At 39.4% G+C, this 17,909-nt stretch overlaps 1 protein-coding gene across 2 annotated transcripts in view; it reads left to right on the top strand.

The window, feature by feature from the left end:
- The window catches only part of PNPT1 (polyribonucleotide nucleotidyltransferase 1), a 43,787-nt gene that overhangs the window by 731 nt on the left and 25,147 nt on the right, over nt 1-17,909 (top strand). The window contains exons 2-14 of one of the 2 annotated variants that reach the window (XM_050952057.1): nt 2,832-2,892; nt 3,178-3,252; nt 3,505-3,610; nt 6,831-6,880; nt 7,775-7,838; nt 7,925-7,972; nt 10,108-10,221; nt 11,478-11,664; nt 14,271-14,322; nt 14,869-14,926; nt 16,603-16,699; nt 16,796-16,898; nt 17,818-17,888. In XM_050952057.1, the coding sequence (XP_050808014.1) occupies nt 2,832-2,892; nt 3,178-3,252; nt 3,505-3,610; nt 6,831-6,880; nt 7,775-7,838; nt 7,925-7,972; nt 10,108-10,221; nt 11,478-11,664; nt 14,271-14,322; nt 14,869-14,926; nt 16,603-16,699; nt 16,796-16,898; nt 17,818-17,888 (1,086 nt within the window). The remainder of the gene's footprint in view (nt 1-2,831; nt 2,893-3,177; nt 3,253-3,504; nt 3,611-6,830; nt 6,881-7,774; nt 7,839-7,924; nt 7,973-10,107; nt 10,222-11,477; nt 11,665-14,270; nt 14,323-14,868; nt 14,927-16,602; nt 16,700-16,795; nt 16,899-17,817; nt 17,889-17,909) is intronic. The other variant, XM_050952058.1, reaches the window with a different exon arrangement.

The following is a 17,909-nucleotide window of genomic DNA, read 5'->3' on the forward strand; positions in this document are numbered from 1 at the left end:
TGTGTAGCTTTGCTTCAGCCATCCCTTTTCCAACCCACAATCTCCCAATATGTAGCTAGTGGAACCAGAGCTGGACCATAATTGCTAAACACATTGTTTAAAATCCACTGGCCTCCTTTTATTTTTATACCTGGTCTTATTGCGTACAGTTGATGCACTACTTTTCAGTAGTCCTTGCAATAGCTTGTCATGGTGATAATGTGATTTGAAATTAAAATCGTCCCATCACGATGACTCAGGTGGTTTACGTCATGGTGGTATTGGTTCTGAGTTTTGCTGATACATTTATGAAGTAGAAAAGTATTAATACACAAGCTATTTAAGGTTAAAGTATCTCAGAAATAACCATCCAGATGTAGACTCTTCCTGCATTTTAAGATCTAGTGGCTGCCCCCCTTTCCCAACATTTGATGGTTTTTATTGATAAATTTAATCAGAGGAGCTGTTTGAAAGTTTTAGAAATAACTAGGGGCCTGATCCAAAGTCCACGAAAGTCAGCGGAAAAACTCCAGTTGACTTAAGTGGGTGTTAGATCAGGCACTAAATCAGTTGAAATAAATAAGAAAACTGAATGTAATTTGAACTTTTTTTTCCACTACACACTCACATACGTACCTGCCAAATAATGGGCATAGTCTTGCCTCTAAATGTACAAGTGTGTGCATCAGATCTTCCACTTCACTTTTTCCCTTAAAGTTCTGTCTGCTGTCACTGAGAAAATGTTTGTGTGAGGTGTCAATGGGGTACTTTTTGCCTTATATGTACACCATCTCATTTTGTGTTGATTTAAAAAAAAATTTAATACATACACCATTGAGAATAATAGCCACTAATAGGCCTCTTAAAACTCTGAAGCGAAGGGGAAACTTGCTCATTTCCAAAGGAATATAGAGTCTTTGACCTCTAGGTCACTGGTTCAAATCTAGCCAAATTCTGTACAGTAACTCCTCACTTAAAGTCGTCCCAGTTAAAGTTGTTTTGTTGTTACACTGATCTGATCTATTAGGGAACATGCTCATTTAAAGTTGTGCAATGCTCCCTTCTAAGTCATTTGGCAGCCGCCTGCTTTGTCCACTGCTTGCAGGAAGAGCAGCCTGTTGCAGCTAGCTGGTGGGGGGCTTGGAACCAGGGTCTACCAGCAGCCCCCCATCAGCTTCCCTAAGTTCCCTGTGCAGCAACTGCCAGCAGGCTAGCAATTGCAGCTATCCCTCCCCCCACTGCCATGTGCTGCTCCTGTCCTCTGCCTTGGAGCTGCTCCCCAGTCTCCTGCTTGTTGGAGGGGATGGGTAATGTCAGGGTATCTCCCTCCCCCTGCCCCTACACCCCACTTACCCCTTCTTCTCCGTATAGAGCAGGGTGGGGACACAGAGGGAAAGAGACAGAGAACCTGGGGCAGCAGCTGCTCTCTCAACTTCCTGATCCACTTAAAAGGACAATGCACTTAAGAGTGGGTCGGCTTACTTAAAGGGGCAGTGTGCGTTTCTCTCTCTCACACACACAAGGTGTAGGTCTTTCTCTCTCTGCTATGCTATCTCCCCTCCATTCCTGCTGCCTTGTTGAAAGTGAGACTACATTAACGACAATGTATCATCCCTTGAGGGTTCAGCTGAGTGCTAGTTCATCATTTAGCACAAGGGTTCTCAAACTGGGGGTTGGGACACCTCAGGGGGTCATGAGGTTATTACATGGGGGGTTGCAAGCTGTCAGCCTCCACCCGAAACCCTGCTTTGCCTCCAGTATTTACAATGGTGTTTAAATATATTTAAAAGTATTTTTAATTTGTATGGGAGGGTCGCACTCAGAGGCTTGCTATGTGAAAGAGGTCACCAGTACAAAAGTTTGAGAACCACTGATTTAACAGCAAGGCATTCCCTGGGAAATATCCCACCCTCTTCCACCCTCTAACTTCACCACTTCAACCAAGCTTCACAATCATCATAGCTGTGAACAGTATTAAATTGTTTGTGTGTGTGTGTTTTTTTGTCTGGTGAAAAACATTTCCCTGGAACCTAACCCCTCATTTACAGTAATTCCTATCGGGAAATTGGACTCGCTTAACATTTTGCTTAAAGTTGCATTTTGCAAGAACATGACTATAACATTAAGTGAGAAGTTACTGTACTGACAAAGATGTTACTGTCTGACTCTTACTTTGCAGATATGAAAACTGGGTGCTGATCTGTCTTGTTTCACATGACTTACTACCTGTTGCAGATGGCAGTCATAGCAAAGATGTATGGGATGGAATTAGTTTGGAGATTAAGGGTTTGTCTACACTCCCCTGCAGTTTGGAGGAGGGTGGGGAGAATAGAAGTGCACCCCAAGATGTTGTGCTGTAAGTCCCCCATATCTGTATACGTGCCATGAACTGAAAGGTTCTTAGTTTGTATTAATGTAGACTACTTCAAACAGGATTACATTAATGCAGGCTAGGAACCTCTTAGTTCATGCCCACAGCATCAACACAAGACAGTTATAGCACAGCACTTCGGTGCACACTGCTATTCACACCCCATCCCATTGTCTGAACTACAGGGCAGTGTAGATGTAGCTTCAATTTTCCTTTCATCTTAGAAGGCGGTCACTTGGGAATTGAGGCAAAATTGCTGAACAGTAGAGAGGCTTGTACTCTTATTTCCTATTCTGTGGATAGATCTAGGGCTTCAGCATCCAGACTTGTCAAAGCCAGTTTCTATCACGAATAGTAAATATAATCAATATTTTTTAAAAATATTAAACATAAAATATAAATGTATAGTAGTTGAATAGAGAGGTGTTAATAAACTGATCCTCAGTTGTCACTAATGGCAGATATCCTCTTTTTTAAACAGAAAGTTGGAAATTTCCTCAGGAAAACTGGCCAGATTTGCTGATGGATGTGCTGTAGTGCAGGTAAAAAAATCTATGCAAACTCAAAATGTATAAGTCAACTTCGGTAAATGTGCTGGTTTTTGTTGAGATGTCTCAACCATGTATGGTAATCGGACTCCCAACTGGATCCGCAGCTAGCCACAGCATAGAAAAAAAATGTTATAAGGTTTCCAGAAGCCTCACCAGTGCACTGTGGATTCATGTGTTTTCTCTTCACTTGGAAAGTTCTCTACTGAGAAATGAAACTAAATGATACATTTATGAAAATGTTTTTTCTAAAAGTAATTTCACTGTTTTTAAATCAAGTTAGGTGATACATCAGTGATGGTCACAGCAGTCAGTAAAACAAAGCCTTCTCCATCTCAGTTCATGCCATTGGTGGTGAGTACTAATTGTAATTACACAAACTGCCCAAATTGATAACTATAAATAAAAGTAGAGAAGTAAAACTTGAGTCCTCAGACATTTCATTTGGTTTTTAATATAAATTGTTTTGTCTCTGTGGCTACAGCAAATAGAATATTCAGCTATTAAATACAGATATATTGTCATCTCTTACCTTTTTTTATAGGTATATTTAAGAAAGAGCAGTAATTACAGTTTTGTTTACAAATCCCTGTTTTGTTGTATAAGGTTGACTATCGCCAGAAAGCTGCTGCAGCAGGAAGGATTCCCACAAACTATCTTAGAAGAGAACTTGGTTCCACTGATAAAGAAATCCTTACAAGCAGAGTAATAGGTATGACAAAAGACTGAGAAAACAGTGTCCAGTACTTTCTTTTTTTTTGTTTGTGATATCCTCACTGAAAGATTGAAAAGAGAGGGCTACCTGTAACCATCGTTTTCAGCGAATGTTGCCTCTTCGGCAGTTTTGGAAGAAGTGCATCCCTTAAAGTGCTGGATATTTCAGAACCATTTAAAGGCAATGTCCATTGGGGCTGCATGCACATTCCCTATATGAAAGCCCAGAATACAGTAAAAGCTGTTTTATCTGGCATGTTGGGCGAATGGGGGGTGCCAGTAAGTGGAAAAATGCCAGTTAACTAAGAGGGATGGAGTTTGGGTGCGGGACAGGGGGTGGATGCAGGTTCTAGGAGGGAGTTTGGGTGTGGGAGGGGGCTCAGGGCAGGGGGTTGGGGCCCCAGAGTAGACTCTGGGTGTTGGATCCTGGGGGCGTTCACCTCTGGCAGCTGCTGTCCTGGCTGCTTCTAGGCAGAGGTGCGGCAAGTGGGTCTGCATGCCGCCCCCACCCTGCCCTGAGCGCTGGCTCTGCAGCTTCTCTTGGCTGGGAACAGGCAGAGGCAGCGTGCAGAGCCGCCTCTGTCTAGGAGCGGCCAGGTCAGGTCAACACTGGTAGGGAGCCACCTGAGGTAAGTGCCCACCGGATCCAGCACCCCGAGCCCCCTCCCGCACCCCAACTCCCTGACCCAAGTCCACTCCTGCACCCAAACTCCCTCCCAGAACCCATGCCCAGCCTTCCTGCCCCAACTCCAGCCATACATCCCCTCTTGCACTCGGAACCCCTCATAGCCATTCCCCAACCTAGGGAGCAGCAGGGACATGTCGCCACTTCTGGGGAGCCAAGTGGAGCCAGGTAGGGAGCCTGCAGGTCCTGCGCCAACCTGACTATAAACCGGACTTTCTATGAAGATTAGAAATGTCGATTTATAGAGTTTTCCAGTTGGTACAGGGCATGATAACACAGCTTTTACTGTATCTAATAGCTTGTGAGATTTCTTCTTTGCTACTGAAATTGGGATTTCTCATGCCTCATCCTAGAGACACAGCATCTCTTGGAGCTAATCATTTGTCAGGAGAAAGGAAAGAAGAGGCAACCAAACTGTTTTCTGGAAAAGTAGGGAAAAAAAGAGACGGACTGTTTGGCCCAAATGTATCCTCCTTCACCTTCCTCATTGTCTGAAAAATAGTATCCAAGATGCCCAAAACTTGTCTCTTGATTGAGATAATGGCACCTTGAGGCTCAATAGTTGCTAAAACTAGCAGGACTTAATAGACAATTTGAAGAGGGGTAGGGTTCTGAACAGACTAAGCCGGGGTGGGCAAACTTTTGGGCCTGAAGGTCGCGTCGGGGAATAGAAATTTTATGGCGGGCCATGAATGCTCACAAAATTGGGGTGGGAGTGCGGGCTCTGAGGTGGGGCTGGAGATAAGGAGTTTGGGGTGTAGGACAGTGCTCTGGGTTGGGATTGAGGGGTTTGGAGGGCGTGGGGGGGGGTAAGGGCTGGGGTTGAGGTGTGGGAAGAAGCTTAGGGGTGCAGGCTCCAAGCGACGCTTACCTCAAGCAGCTCCTGGAAGCAGTGGCATATCTGTTCTTCGGCTCCTGCATGGCCAGGCGCCTCTGCACGCTGCCCCATTTGCAGGCACCGCCCCTACAGCTCTCACTGAAGCGCATAGGAGCCAGAGCGGGGCCATGTCGCGGCTTCTGTGAGCCGCAGCCCCCAACCCAGCATCCCGGCTGGAGAGCGGGGCTGAGCCGCTGGTGCAGACCCTGGCTGGAGTGCCAGAGAGGGGCCAAGCCACATGGTGCGGCTTGTGAGCCATCTTAAAACAGCTCACAGTCTGGATGCGGTCCACGGGCCATAGTTTGCCCACCCCTGGACTAAGCCCTAGTCAGTGTGCAGAGGTGTATTAATAAATCAGGTTGAAAATTAAAAAAAAAAAAAAAATGTAACATTTGCTTAACTTCACCATTCAGTTGCGTTGCTTTTCATTACATGTCATCTTATTACAAGCTCTCTGGAGCTATCACTTTGCCTTTGTTTATGTCTGTAATCTGACACATTTATACTGCTACTAATAAATACTCAAATTTTCAAAATGTGTTCTTTTCAGCAGCAGGAAAAGAACCATGAGAGCATTACTGAGCTCTTTATACTTCCGTCCTTTAAAAGTCAGTTTGAACATGTGCATGGTTACTGATTTTTAGTGTTTTCAAGGCCCATGGCACTGAGGTTCGTGCTGTTAAATAGGAATCTGCAGAGATAGTTCTAACTGGATAAAAATGGCAATTTTTCATGTTGTTGTTGTTTTTAGTGGCTTGTTTTTAAAAGCTTCATTATTGTTGCCTGAGTCCTTGATGCAGTTTCTGGAATAAGATTTACTTTATGCTAACCCTAAAGAGGCAGAGCAAGGATGTTGTAGGGTTATTTCTTTATAAACAGTTTATTTTTCTGTTAGTTTTAAAAAATATAATCTAGGTGGGACTTCCAAATATAACAATAAAAAGGTAATCTAGGTGGGACTTCCAAATATAACAATTTTTAGGCAGGTCAATTTGGTTCTAATCTGAAATGTTATAATTTAAACCACTGAAATGTATTTATTATTTTATATAAGGGGAAGCTTAGCTATGTACAAAGTTTATTACTAACTGTGGCTTGGAGCGCAGGAATAGCGTAGTAGATCAGACCACTGGTACATTGTCAGGTATCCTGCCCTTGTTAGTGGCAGCTGATATGTACTTTGGAGGAAGACACTAAAATTCCCTATACTGGACAACTGTGAAATAACCTGTGCATAAAGGAAGCTTCTTCCTAATTCTCATTCCTTAGTGGCTGGCATGTATCTTGAAGCATGAAGGATTATGTTCCTTACATTTTATTTTATCTAATATGACAGTGAATATTCTCACTATCCATGTACATGTCGTATCCTTTTTTGAATGCTATTCAGGTCTTAGACTCAATATCTTTTGGCAGTGTTCCACAATTTAATTAGCCTTTGTGTTTCTAAAAATTTTAAATGTGTTGGTTGTCAGTTTCTTTGGATAACTCTTTTTTGTTTTTTATTATGAGAGGAAAATAAGGATTGCCCAAATTTATCTTAGACATATATGCAATAATAAATGACAGTCATTTACTTCCTTCATCCACTGTCTCCTATAAACAGTCATAATCTTAGTCTTTCCATGTATGAAAGTTTTGAAATGTTTTTTACAGATCGATCAATTAGGCCGCTCTTCCCAGCAGGCTACTATTATGATACACAGGTGGGTTCATTATTTTTAGTAATAGTCACAGTTTTGTGGGAGCCAAAATAGTTTTATTTTGGGCAAGCTTCCAAATTGGGTTAATGTTTTGTAAAATAATGTTAACTGTTGGTGTAGTTGAAGGCTTAACAGCAGCCTTCTTTAATTGTTCAGTAAATAATATTGCTTAACACAGACCCACTACTCATTGCTACAAAGAAAGCTATTTTTTGGAACGGGTCTGAATTCAGACTCACTATCACAAAGAAAGGAGTGGGATTTATTCTCTGGGAGTAAGTAATTTAACTAGCTAGGAGCTGTCATTCCTGCTCAGTAATTTTAGATGAAACTATGATCAATGTTCATGTTGCATGTCAAGTAGAATAGGCTATTCAACAACCTTAAGTCAGTGTCCCAAAAGATATTCATTGCAAGTCCATGCTCGATTTTCTCTTGTAGAAGGTGGGGAAAAAAGCTCAAACTCTGCATATTTGTGTAACAGGATAAAAATAATCCTTAAAACCCCAGAACCTCTCAATATATTTCCTGTGAATATATTAAGGTTGTTTCACTGTGGAATTTTCTTTCTCACATTTGTTACCTGTTAGATTTATCTCATTATTATTATTATTATTTTATTTCTGAAGTATGTGAAGTATAGATAAAGATAACTTTGTCACATTTTAAGGGCCTGTATTTGCCCCTAATTTGGTGGTTCTTGGTATTAAATATAATTTTTCTCCATCAGTTTATTGATTTAGATGTGTGAACATTTTTTTCTCTTCATATGAATTCATATAATTTTCAGTCATTGTATTTCTTGTTCCTTGCAGGTGTTTTGATTAAAAAGAAAAAAATAGAAAAAACAAACACATATAGCTCAAAATTCTTCCATTGTCTTTTATATTATACCAGATCCTTTGTAATCTTTTAGCAGTAGATGGTGTTAATGATCCCGATGTCCTGGCAATTAATGGAGGTAAAAGTAACTTTAAATATTTTGTAAACTTTTTTTAATGTTTGTATTTATGTAATCATTTAAAAATATATATCTTACAATTTTAGCATCTGCAGCACTTGCGTTATCTGATATCCCATGGAATGGTCCCATTGGTAAGTAAATATTTTAGCTCGAAAGCTTGTCTCTCTTACCAGTAGAAGTTGGTCCAATAAAATCTGTTACCCACCTTGTCTCCAATATCATGGGACCAACACAATACAATAACACTACATATAACTTAAAATCTAGTCATTTTAAAATTAAAGGCAGTTTCAGATATTATATCTGTTCCAAATTCCACTGCCAGTTTGTATGGTTTTACAGTCATGTTTTGTTTTTCTCTTCTCTTATGCTGTGTTAAGCTCCACACAAGTAAGGAAAACTGATTATATAGAGCAAATAGTGAAACTGCACAAAAAGTTGCAAATTTACAAAGTAAAACTGAAAAATAGAGAGAATAGATTTTTTTTCCTGATCTTCTGTGTACTTTTACCAATAGTAGCTACAGAACTACAGACAGATATATGATCAGTAAAATGGCTTCCCATTAATTCCAGTAATTGTTACAGACTTTTAAATAAAATTGTAAGAATACATGATAGCATTGCAACAACAGTCTGAAAACAAGGCGTAGTGCTCAGGTCAGATCCTTTTTTTAAATGGACTTTAACTGCAGACAAAGTGAAATTAGTGATCAGGAAAATACCTTCTGATTTTCATATTCTGAGGAAATATCCCCATGACTATGAAGTATATGGAAAAGAATACTTTTTAAAAGTCTCTTGTTCATTTAATTTTATTTAGCTAGTTAATACACTTCTATGAAAGCTTCTTCTCCTGTATCACTACTTCAGATTACCTCTAAAGTGTTTCTTTAGTTTATTGGAGATATTAAAACAATTCTCTTCCAGGTTTTGGTGGGGAGGGCACACATGCTACAATTATTTATTTTCTTATTCTAAGGCAGAGATCAGCAATCTTCAACACGTGGCCCATCAGGGTAAACCACTGGCGGGACGTGAGACATTTTGTTTATGTTGACTGTTCGCAGACACAGTCCCCCCACAGCTCCCAGTGGCCGCGGTTCACCGTTCCCCATCAATGGGATCTGCAGGAAGCAGTGGCCTGCACGTCCCTGTGGCCCACGGCTTCCCGCAGCTCCCCTTGGCCGGGAATGGCAAACCGCGGCCATTGGGAGCTGCGAGGGGCCGTGCCTGCGGACGGTCAACGTAAACAAAATGTCTCTCGGCCTGCCAGCGGATTACTCTGTTGGGCTGCATGCAGAAGGTTGCCGACCCCTGTTTTAAGGAATAGTCTCAAGTATAGCAGCAGTCTTGGAGCATCTCCTATAAGTTGCAGGAAATGTTCCATTAACAAGCAAGTCTTACTGTTTTCAAACCAATTGTTAGCCTTTTCCTTTCAACAATATATGCTTGTAAAATTTCCAAACAATAAAATTTTATTAAACTGGAGTAAAAGTTGATAAACATATCAGGGATTCAAGGATTTAAAAAAGCTTAAAAAATTAAAAACGTATGAAATTCTGTATTGACATGATTGCACTTCCTGGGTTTCTGAAGTGGTCTTAACACTTTTAATTATGTTTTTAATCCTTAAACTTTTAATCTAGAGTTAAACTCAGAAATAGAGATCAATGAAAATTTTTGTCTGGGGAACCTCTTTAGTTTTTTAGATTTTGGAAATATTTATCCTTGAAGGGCCCCAGGTAGAGGGGAGTAGGATAGGGGCTTTTTGCTTTCTGGACAATCCCTTCCCTCCCAGCCTTCACCCCAACAATCCTAATAGGGGCTCTTTCGCCATCCTAAATGTCTCACAGGGAGGTAACTTACATTTCTCAAAAATAGATTTCCTTTTGTAATTTATTTGTCTTCAACTGATTCATGTTTCAGAAAACATATGTCCAAACTACCAGCAAAAATAAGCTTACAACCTTAGGGGCATAACATTACTATCAGTGACACTGCAATAACAGCACTACCCCAATAAGCCAGAATTTTTCAAGTGTGACTAACTTGACTTGCAAATTGTCTGCATTGTTTGAATAAACAAGTTTATTTTAATTTTATAACTGTCAAAAGGTCATCTGGCACAGGCACACACACATCCCACTATTTAAATAGAATTAGTAATTTTAATAATTACCTCCTGAAAGCAAACCAAGTAAAAATGATCCTTTGAATGAACTCCTACTTAGATGCAAAAATGAACTTCTGGAGTTTCTTCTTAGGTGCAGTAAGGGTAGGAATGGTTGATGGAGAAATTGTTATTAACCCAACTCGAAAAGAAATGTCTTCTAGTACCTTGAACTTATTGGTCACTGGAGCACCTCATAGTCAAATTGGTAAGTGGTTAAAATTATTCAGCTTTGATGTTTAGTTAAAAATCGAGCATTTTCTCATTTGAGCCACTTTTAATCATAATTCTCTTGAAATACTACCTTTGTAATCAAGACTAGATAGAAACAAATAGTAAGGAAGTATTTTTTCTAGTTTGATTTCTTTTGAAGTCATTAATATATATATATATTGGAATTTATTTACTGTATTGAGATTCAATATCATTTAAATAAAACTTATGTTGTGCTTTCTGCTTATTCAATTGAACTGAAACTTTGGAATACCGTATCAATAAATAAAGTGTAAATGTTTTATTGTAATGTGTCCTAACAGCCAGTAAAATTTTAGTCCCCACAGGATCCAGCTTTGTGATGCAGAGTTGTTCTGAGAGAATTTAGCTCCTCTTTAAAAGCACTGGAAACCTTAAGTTATAAAGCTGCTTAAAAGAGAGAATTTTTCTTAAACGGTTTACATTAATTTCCTGAGCCCTGTCAGGAGCCATGGGATGGAAGCCCTGAACTCCGACAGGAGCTACCGGGGCAGAAGCCCTGAGCCCAGGAGCTGCGGGGGCTGAAGCCCTCAACCTATGTGGCTGAAGCCCAGGCAGGAGCACTGTGTGTGTATGTAAGCAAGCCTCGAGGACAGGCAGGACCGGGCTGGGTGGAAGGGGAGCTCTGGGGCACTTCTGCACTGCCTGTGGAGCTGGGATCTGATCTCACCTCATAACAGCCATGCAGGGAAAAGACAATCCTGTCCCTCCCCAACCCTGCTGAACTAGCAAATTTTGGGGAGATTAGATTTCATGGAGAATAACTTATTTCACGGTCTGTGACATTACTGGTTGAGGAAGTGTAGAACGTATTGTATTCAGTCTGTGGCACATCTATATTTAAATGCATATTCTAATCGTTAACCTATTTTGAAGGCATTAGTTTGACTTCCTTTCAGTTGCATCTTGTGAAATTTCTCCTTACCAGCTCATATTTGCAAAATTATTCTGAAATCCTCCCAATTAATTTTTCTTCCATAAGTCCAGCTCTTCAGTTTGCATTTTGAAACTGTTTCTGTGATTCTATGACCTTTGAAATAATAAAATCAGCCTGGCAGAGATCAAATAGATTAACTAAGCTATTGTCTGAATTTTACCAGAACTACACAGGTCCTCAGGTTTCCTTTGTGACAGATATATTTTAACGACTTGTTTTATATCAGTTGAAAACCATCATGGTAACTGACTTACTATTTGACTCTGAATTAATAGTCATGTTGGAAGCAGCAGCTGAGAATATATTGCAGCAAGACTTATGTCATGCCATCAAAGTGGGAGTGAAGCATACCCAACAAATAATTCAGTGCATACAACAACTGGTAAAAGAACAAGGTGCAGCCAAGAGAACTGTTCAGAAGTTATTTAGTGCTCCAGCAGAGATTGTTGAATGTGCAAAGCAGTAAGTACAAAAACAAATGGTTCTAATAAAGTGTGTGAGTGTGACCAACTTCTGTCACTAACTGACCCTCACTTCTGGGCTTTTTACATACAAAATATTGTTTTTAAACATTTGAGTCCCTGACTTATCCTCTGTTTTTTCTTCCTTTTGATAGTCAGAAGCCCTGGTCCTCTACCCCTCCTCTGCTTAGTCACAAGGCTATGCTACTCTAGCAGCCTGAAGACGTGAGGATGGGAAAGGAGGAGTCAGAGACCCTATCTCAGGCCCTCCTCTCCCCCAAAAATTAAGAAGCAAGAAAGGTTCTCATCTCCCCCAGACAGAGGAAGCATACTGAGGCTAAAGCACCTGTGGTCCCCCCTTTTTAGAAAAAATTTGGGGAAAAATGGAGAAGTCTTGAGTGAGGGAAACTCTAACAGAAGGTAGCAGAGAGAATTCAAGGTGAGGATGAGACAGATCAATACTGGGGAAATGCTGCATGGCTTCCTACTCTCCTTCTGATGTTTAGAGAGCTGTTACCCCTATGCATCTGTACAACCCTCCTAGCAATTCTTTCACCTGTCCCTGCTGGGAGGGAAAGCCAGCAAGTGGGGGCGAATACCTCCCTATGAAAGAGGGCTGAGGTGGGAAAGGCACAAGGCCGTGTCTCTCTTCCATCTAATAGCAGCACATCAGAACTACTGAGGAGAGGAATACCAGTGGGCCCACTGGCTGGTTTGTAATGGAATAGGGAGCTTGGTGCTCAAGACTAGCTTAAATGTAATTGACCCACTGAACTTCCTTGTAGTGCTCTTCCAGCATGCAGTCTCCTCTTCTCTCCCCATTTTAGAATGTTTTTGTCTCTCAGTTCTCTCTGCCATCTTGGATGGGGTTTCCCAAAGATTGACCCATACATATCTAGTGGGAGACATAAGTTTCCCTATCCCTTCAGCACTCTCACATATCTTTGACGGGAAGGAAAAGGAGTCATCTTACCCCCTAACTACTGCGTATTCAAGGAGGAGGGCACATGGTTCTTTTCTCTAGCCCCATCTGAGGACTTTGGGATTGCTGCTCTTTTGAAGAGGCAACTGTAACTTCTCTCTGTGTAATCTCTACTGTTCTACCACATGTTGATGTATAAACTTTTCCCCGAGTTACCAGCAGGTGGGGCAGGGCTTCTATCTGTAAAAGAGAAAAGTGAAGGAGAACATCAGTCTGGAGCCCTAAACATCCCAAACCATGGAAATATATATCTTTAGAGAGATCCAAATTGACCGCTTGCTGGCATTCCCTCACTTTTTTATAAAGGTGATGTCTTTGTGTAGAATTGCTTTGTAAGTTGTAAGAAGACAGGCTGATGGATCTGTCAGTGAGGCCCAACTTCCAATAATGTAAATGGGTGCTGTGTGTGTGATTGCTGGGGAGAGGAGAATTTCTTGGGCACTAATTTCATTTTTAAACACTCTATTGCAGCAAACAACCTAAATATTAACAGTGGTATACTTAATGTAAGACTAATTAACTGAAACCTCCCCCTTTTCTTCCCATCCACCCTCAATGCATGCTTTGAAGGGAGCTTTCATAAGCATTATAACTGAGAACTAATGGAATGCAACCAACAAACTCTGAGTGTTTCAACAATTAAGAGAGAGAGGAAAATCAGAAAATGATTATACACATGAGAAAGCAGAATTAAAAAAACTACATTGATAGTGATAGCACAAATATAGGAAATAAAAGCAGTAAATTGGGCGATCAAGGGTGAAAGATAATTTAATAATGGCTTTTAGTGTATCAAGATGTGTAATTCTTTGGCATGAGCTGAAGACTGTGTCTGCTTAAATCTAAATGTCTTGGGTTCTGTTGGCTTTCAGTCAGGTGCTTATTAATTTTTTGTACATTTCCTTTATAGCAGAAAATTCTAAATATCTTTTTAAAATGTCAATAACAAAAGCTCTCCCCACTTTATGCTTGCAGTATCTGGCTCAATATACATTGCACCAGAAAAGTTCTTCTATAGTAGTACTATGTGAAGGTTCCTTAATTGCTTGATGCATCAAGCAGTCTATGTGGGTTTTGTGGATTGATAATATGTTATGACTATATCAGTTCAGATAAACTGTCACTTAAAATAAATCTTAGTGAAACTTAAAGTGTGCAGTACATGGTTAAATAAGAATTCCACCAGTTTTGTGTTTGCTCCAATCTTTATAGATGAATCTCCTTGAAAATATGTCATTAAAAGCCATTTAATGAAGTACAAGGTGGATCTGAACTGCTTTTAAATTTTATTTCAACAAAATGTTAAACCATTTTCTAAAGAATAGACTTTATGTACTAAGTTTCAACATGGAACAATATTTTTCTGGCCATAGTAAACTCTTGAATATAGGGTTTTGTATCAGAACAAGTTAAAACTTTTTATTCTGTATTATGCTGCTTATGAGTATTGCTATGATACTAATATAAATTAGAGATGTATTTAAATCTTAGATAATCTAGCAACCTTTTTAAAGTCACCATTTTCTTTAGAACACTAAATGCATTTATGATGGTGACTTGTTCAAACTTTGTACAGGTAAACCAATACTAATCAGGTTGTTAATTACTTTTTTCTCTTCAAAAAGGCTTGCCTCTGAGAAGGTCTGTGCAGTATTTGCAGATTTTAGCCATGACAAAGTAAGTGTTGCCATCAAAATCTATGTTGTTTTTTTTGTGTCATATTTTAATCAGTTCTCTGAATTGGTTTTAGTTCTCTGAATTAGTCCATGCTTAGATTGTTGTACTGTCCCCATGATATTTCTTTAAAGAGCCACTAACGCTTGACTGTATTGCCTCTTATTCTGCAAGCATAAGAGAGGCAAGGTGGGTGACGTAATTCCTTTTATTGGTGAGAGAGACGGGCTTTCGAGCCACAGAGAGCTCTTCTTCAGGCTTGAAAGCTTGTCTCTCACCAACAGAAGTTGGTCCAATAAAAGATATTCCATCGCCCACCTTGTCTCTGTAATACCCTGGGACCGACATGGCTACAGTTACAGTGCAGTAGTATAAATAAGTTATCAGAGGCTCTTCTCTGGGAGATTCTTGTTTCAATATGTAATGATTCCTTGTGCTTAGATTCATTGCTCTGATTATCTCATTGCTAGACAGCTGTGCAGAACTCTGAGATTGTTGCTTTATTGTTAGTCTGCACTATCAGTGGTAATAGATGTAAATCTTGTCTAGATTTCTAGAGATGAAGCAGTTAACAAGATAAGACTTGAAACAGAAGAACAGTTGAAAGGTATTATACTACTTTCTATAATATTTGTACAATTTTAATAAAATTGGGCACTGAACTTGAGGCCAATATTCAATACCATAATATATATGTACAGTCCTGTAACATTGTTTTGAAAAAAAAGATTGCTGTTTATGGAGACCTGCAAAAGATGGAACTTTTTTAGATTGGTCTTGTGCCCTTTTTTATGATGTATAAAGTGGGCCTGAACATTTTTTGCTCACTAGAAATTTCTGCTTTGGTGTTCCTTGGTTTTGCTGGAATGCCTGTTTGAGATCTTGGATGTTTATTGTAAGCCCTTACATCTTCATTGAAGGGACATAATGGTGCTGAATCTTGAACAAAGGCTTCCTTTATCCAAAATGTTAATTAGTCATAAGTTAAATAAGTTTTAAGAAAACCTGTTTTAAATTGTCTTTGGACCCCAAGTTAAAAACCACTGGTATAGCACAAAGATGAGCATAGTATTTTGTTACTGAAAAGTTCTAATTTAAATTAACTTGATACAAAATACTGAATTATAAGAAAAAATACTGAATTATAAGAACTAGCATTGAAATAATACTGCATTGCATGAAATGGTTATGTGTAGTATATAACACAGCATGGGGTCTAATACTTTGTGTGTATGCTTTGGCTTAGCTCTGGCCCGTTTACCTGAAAATATGTGTTCTTAGCATGTAGGGGAAAGAAGGGGATTTCCATTCACCTTTTCAACAGGTCTCTTACAGTGTCTTTATACCTCCAGTCTCCCACATGAATGCACAGTCCCATTTGAGTTTATTAGGATGCATCTGCTCACTTTTGCATAAATAGTTGAGAAAGGAAAGACTTTTATCAAGTCTGCTCCCTTTGCCTGGAAGCAGAGTACTGAACAGATAGTAGTTATTGCTGAGGTAATTGGAAGCTATATCACTGCAGTAATCAGCCTGTGTCTACGTCCTCAAACTCCTAATAGTGAGGAGGAAAGATATTGCCACTGAACATTCCTTTTTCACATGCTGGGAGGGGGATGCGATAGAAAAAAGGCTTACTCCTCCTCCTGGCCTACCTTCATATTGTAAAGGAGCACAAGAAAAACCTAGTATATGTGAAGGGAATTGAGGATGCACCTCAGGTTCTCGACTCCCCCTCTCCATGTGCCCCTGGAAGAAAAGATAAAGCTATGTGTCTCTGAAAGTGGTCCAGCCAACTGTGAAATCCTCCAAACCCCAGGGTGCATGGGGTTTGGAAGTCTAAGATTGTATCTTGCACATCTTACTGACTTTGGCCGTGCACAGTTCAGGATTGGCACCATTTCAGTCCATTAGTTTTTACTCTTTTGAAATATTTGTTTCAGCAGCAATAGAAAAAAAGTTGTCTTATTCCTTTTGGTCCTACCAGTCTGAGACTAGTGGAGCACCAACTTCTGTAGCTGCCAGTATTACTGCTTTATGTGTTAATTAGAAGAATACTCTTTGAGCAGTAGACCTGGTAATAGAACTGGTACCACCTATGTAATTTACCCAATTTCTAACAGTTTGGAGAGTGCTCCCAGTTATGAATAACAGGTACAGCAATACAGTGGGCTTCTGTTGTACTCTAATGCTGGCCACAGTGCTTGTTAGTTGATAACTGTTATGGAACTTGTTTTCCAACTTTAGAAACTTGGCATTCTAATTTGTGTTCGGTATCTCTAGAGAAATTTCCAGAGGCTGAGTCTTATGAAATTATGGAATCCTTTAATGTTGTTTCAAAGGACATTTTTAGAAGCTTTATTCTGAATGAATACAGAAGGTAAATGCACAGAATCCTTTTTGAATAAACTCTTCACAAATATTTCCTCATAATTATGGTTTTCTTGAGTTTATAATTCATATTTTATTACTATAGGTGTGATGGCAGAGATTTGACTTCTCTCAGAAATATCAGTTGTGAAGTGGACATGTTTAAAACACTTCATGGATCAGCATTGTTTCAGAGAGGTCAAACACAGGTAATATTTTCAAACGTCAGAGTGGTAGTTGTCATAAGCTGAAAGTTTCCATTAACCATGACATTTGTTATTTCTCAATCAAGTAATTATTGAAAACACCTTGCATACCTTCCAATGTAAGAAAATATAAATACATCGCGTGCTATTCAGGTTCAGTTTAATATTGCCTGGCTTCCATTAGAAGAAACATAATACATAAGTATTTATTTTAACCCCCCTATGCTTTACTTATAAAAAGGAAGTATGTGAGTTTTACATTAAGCTATTGTTTACCGAAAAACAGCACTGTGTATGAGATGTTTAGTTCAATGATCAGGTTCACTTAAAATAAAATTGTCTAATTTATCTGAACTACTACTATATAGGAGATTGCCAAGCAGTTTTTCTGCAAATCTTTTTAAAAGAAAATTATGTATTCAGATATATTTTATATCGAAGTTCAGAGTGGTGTGGAGGGGAGAGGGAGTCCTTTCTAAAACAGGCTAGAGCATCTGCCTCTTGAGTTTCTGATCTGAGACCTCGTATTAGACCTCAGTTTCACTGCCATCTTTCTTCTGGGGATGAATTGTTTATCACTGTCTAGCTCTTTAACTGGTTAATAGGGGAGTCATTAACTGAGATAATTCCTATCTCTTAAGGTGAAGATGCTACCTCTGTAGTACTCCATACTTTTGCCAGGCCAGGGAGAGAGAGCTAGGAATCAGTCTGTTTCCTTACGAACTGGTGGACATTTACAAGACCGAGTTCTGATTCTATCAACATCTTTATTGCAAAGAAACCTAATGAGAATTGATGTTTGACAAAAATCACAATAGAAACTTTCTGGAATCAACTCTCCTTAAATATTTGTGCCCAATATAAATCGCTTTAAATGATCATAAACTGTATGAGGTTTTCATTGTCCCTTTTTAAATTCTAGGTTCTCTGTACAGTTACGTTTGATTCACTAGAATCTAGTGTAAAATCTGATCTTATCACAACAGCTGTGAGGTATGTGAAGTATCTTCTATT

The sequence above is a fragment of the Gopherus flavomarginatus genome, chromosome 4 (assembly GCF_025201925.1).
Source record: "Gopherus flavomarginatus isolate rGopFla2 chromosome 4, rGopFla2.mat.asm, whole genome shotgun sequence".
NCBI classification, from domain to species: Eukaryota; Metazoa; Chordata; order Testudines; family Testudinidae; genus Gopherus; species Gopherus flavomarginatus.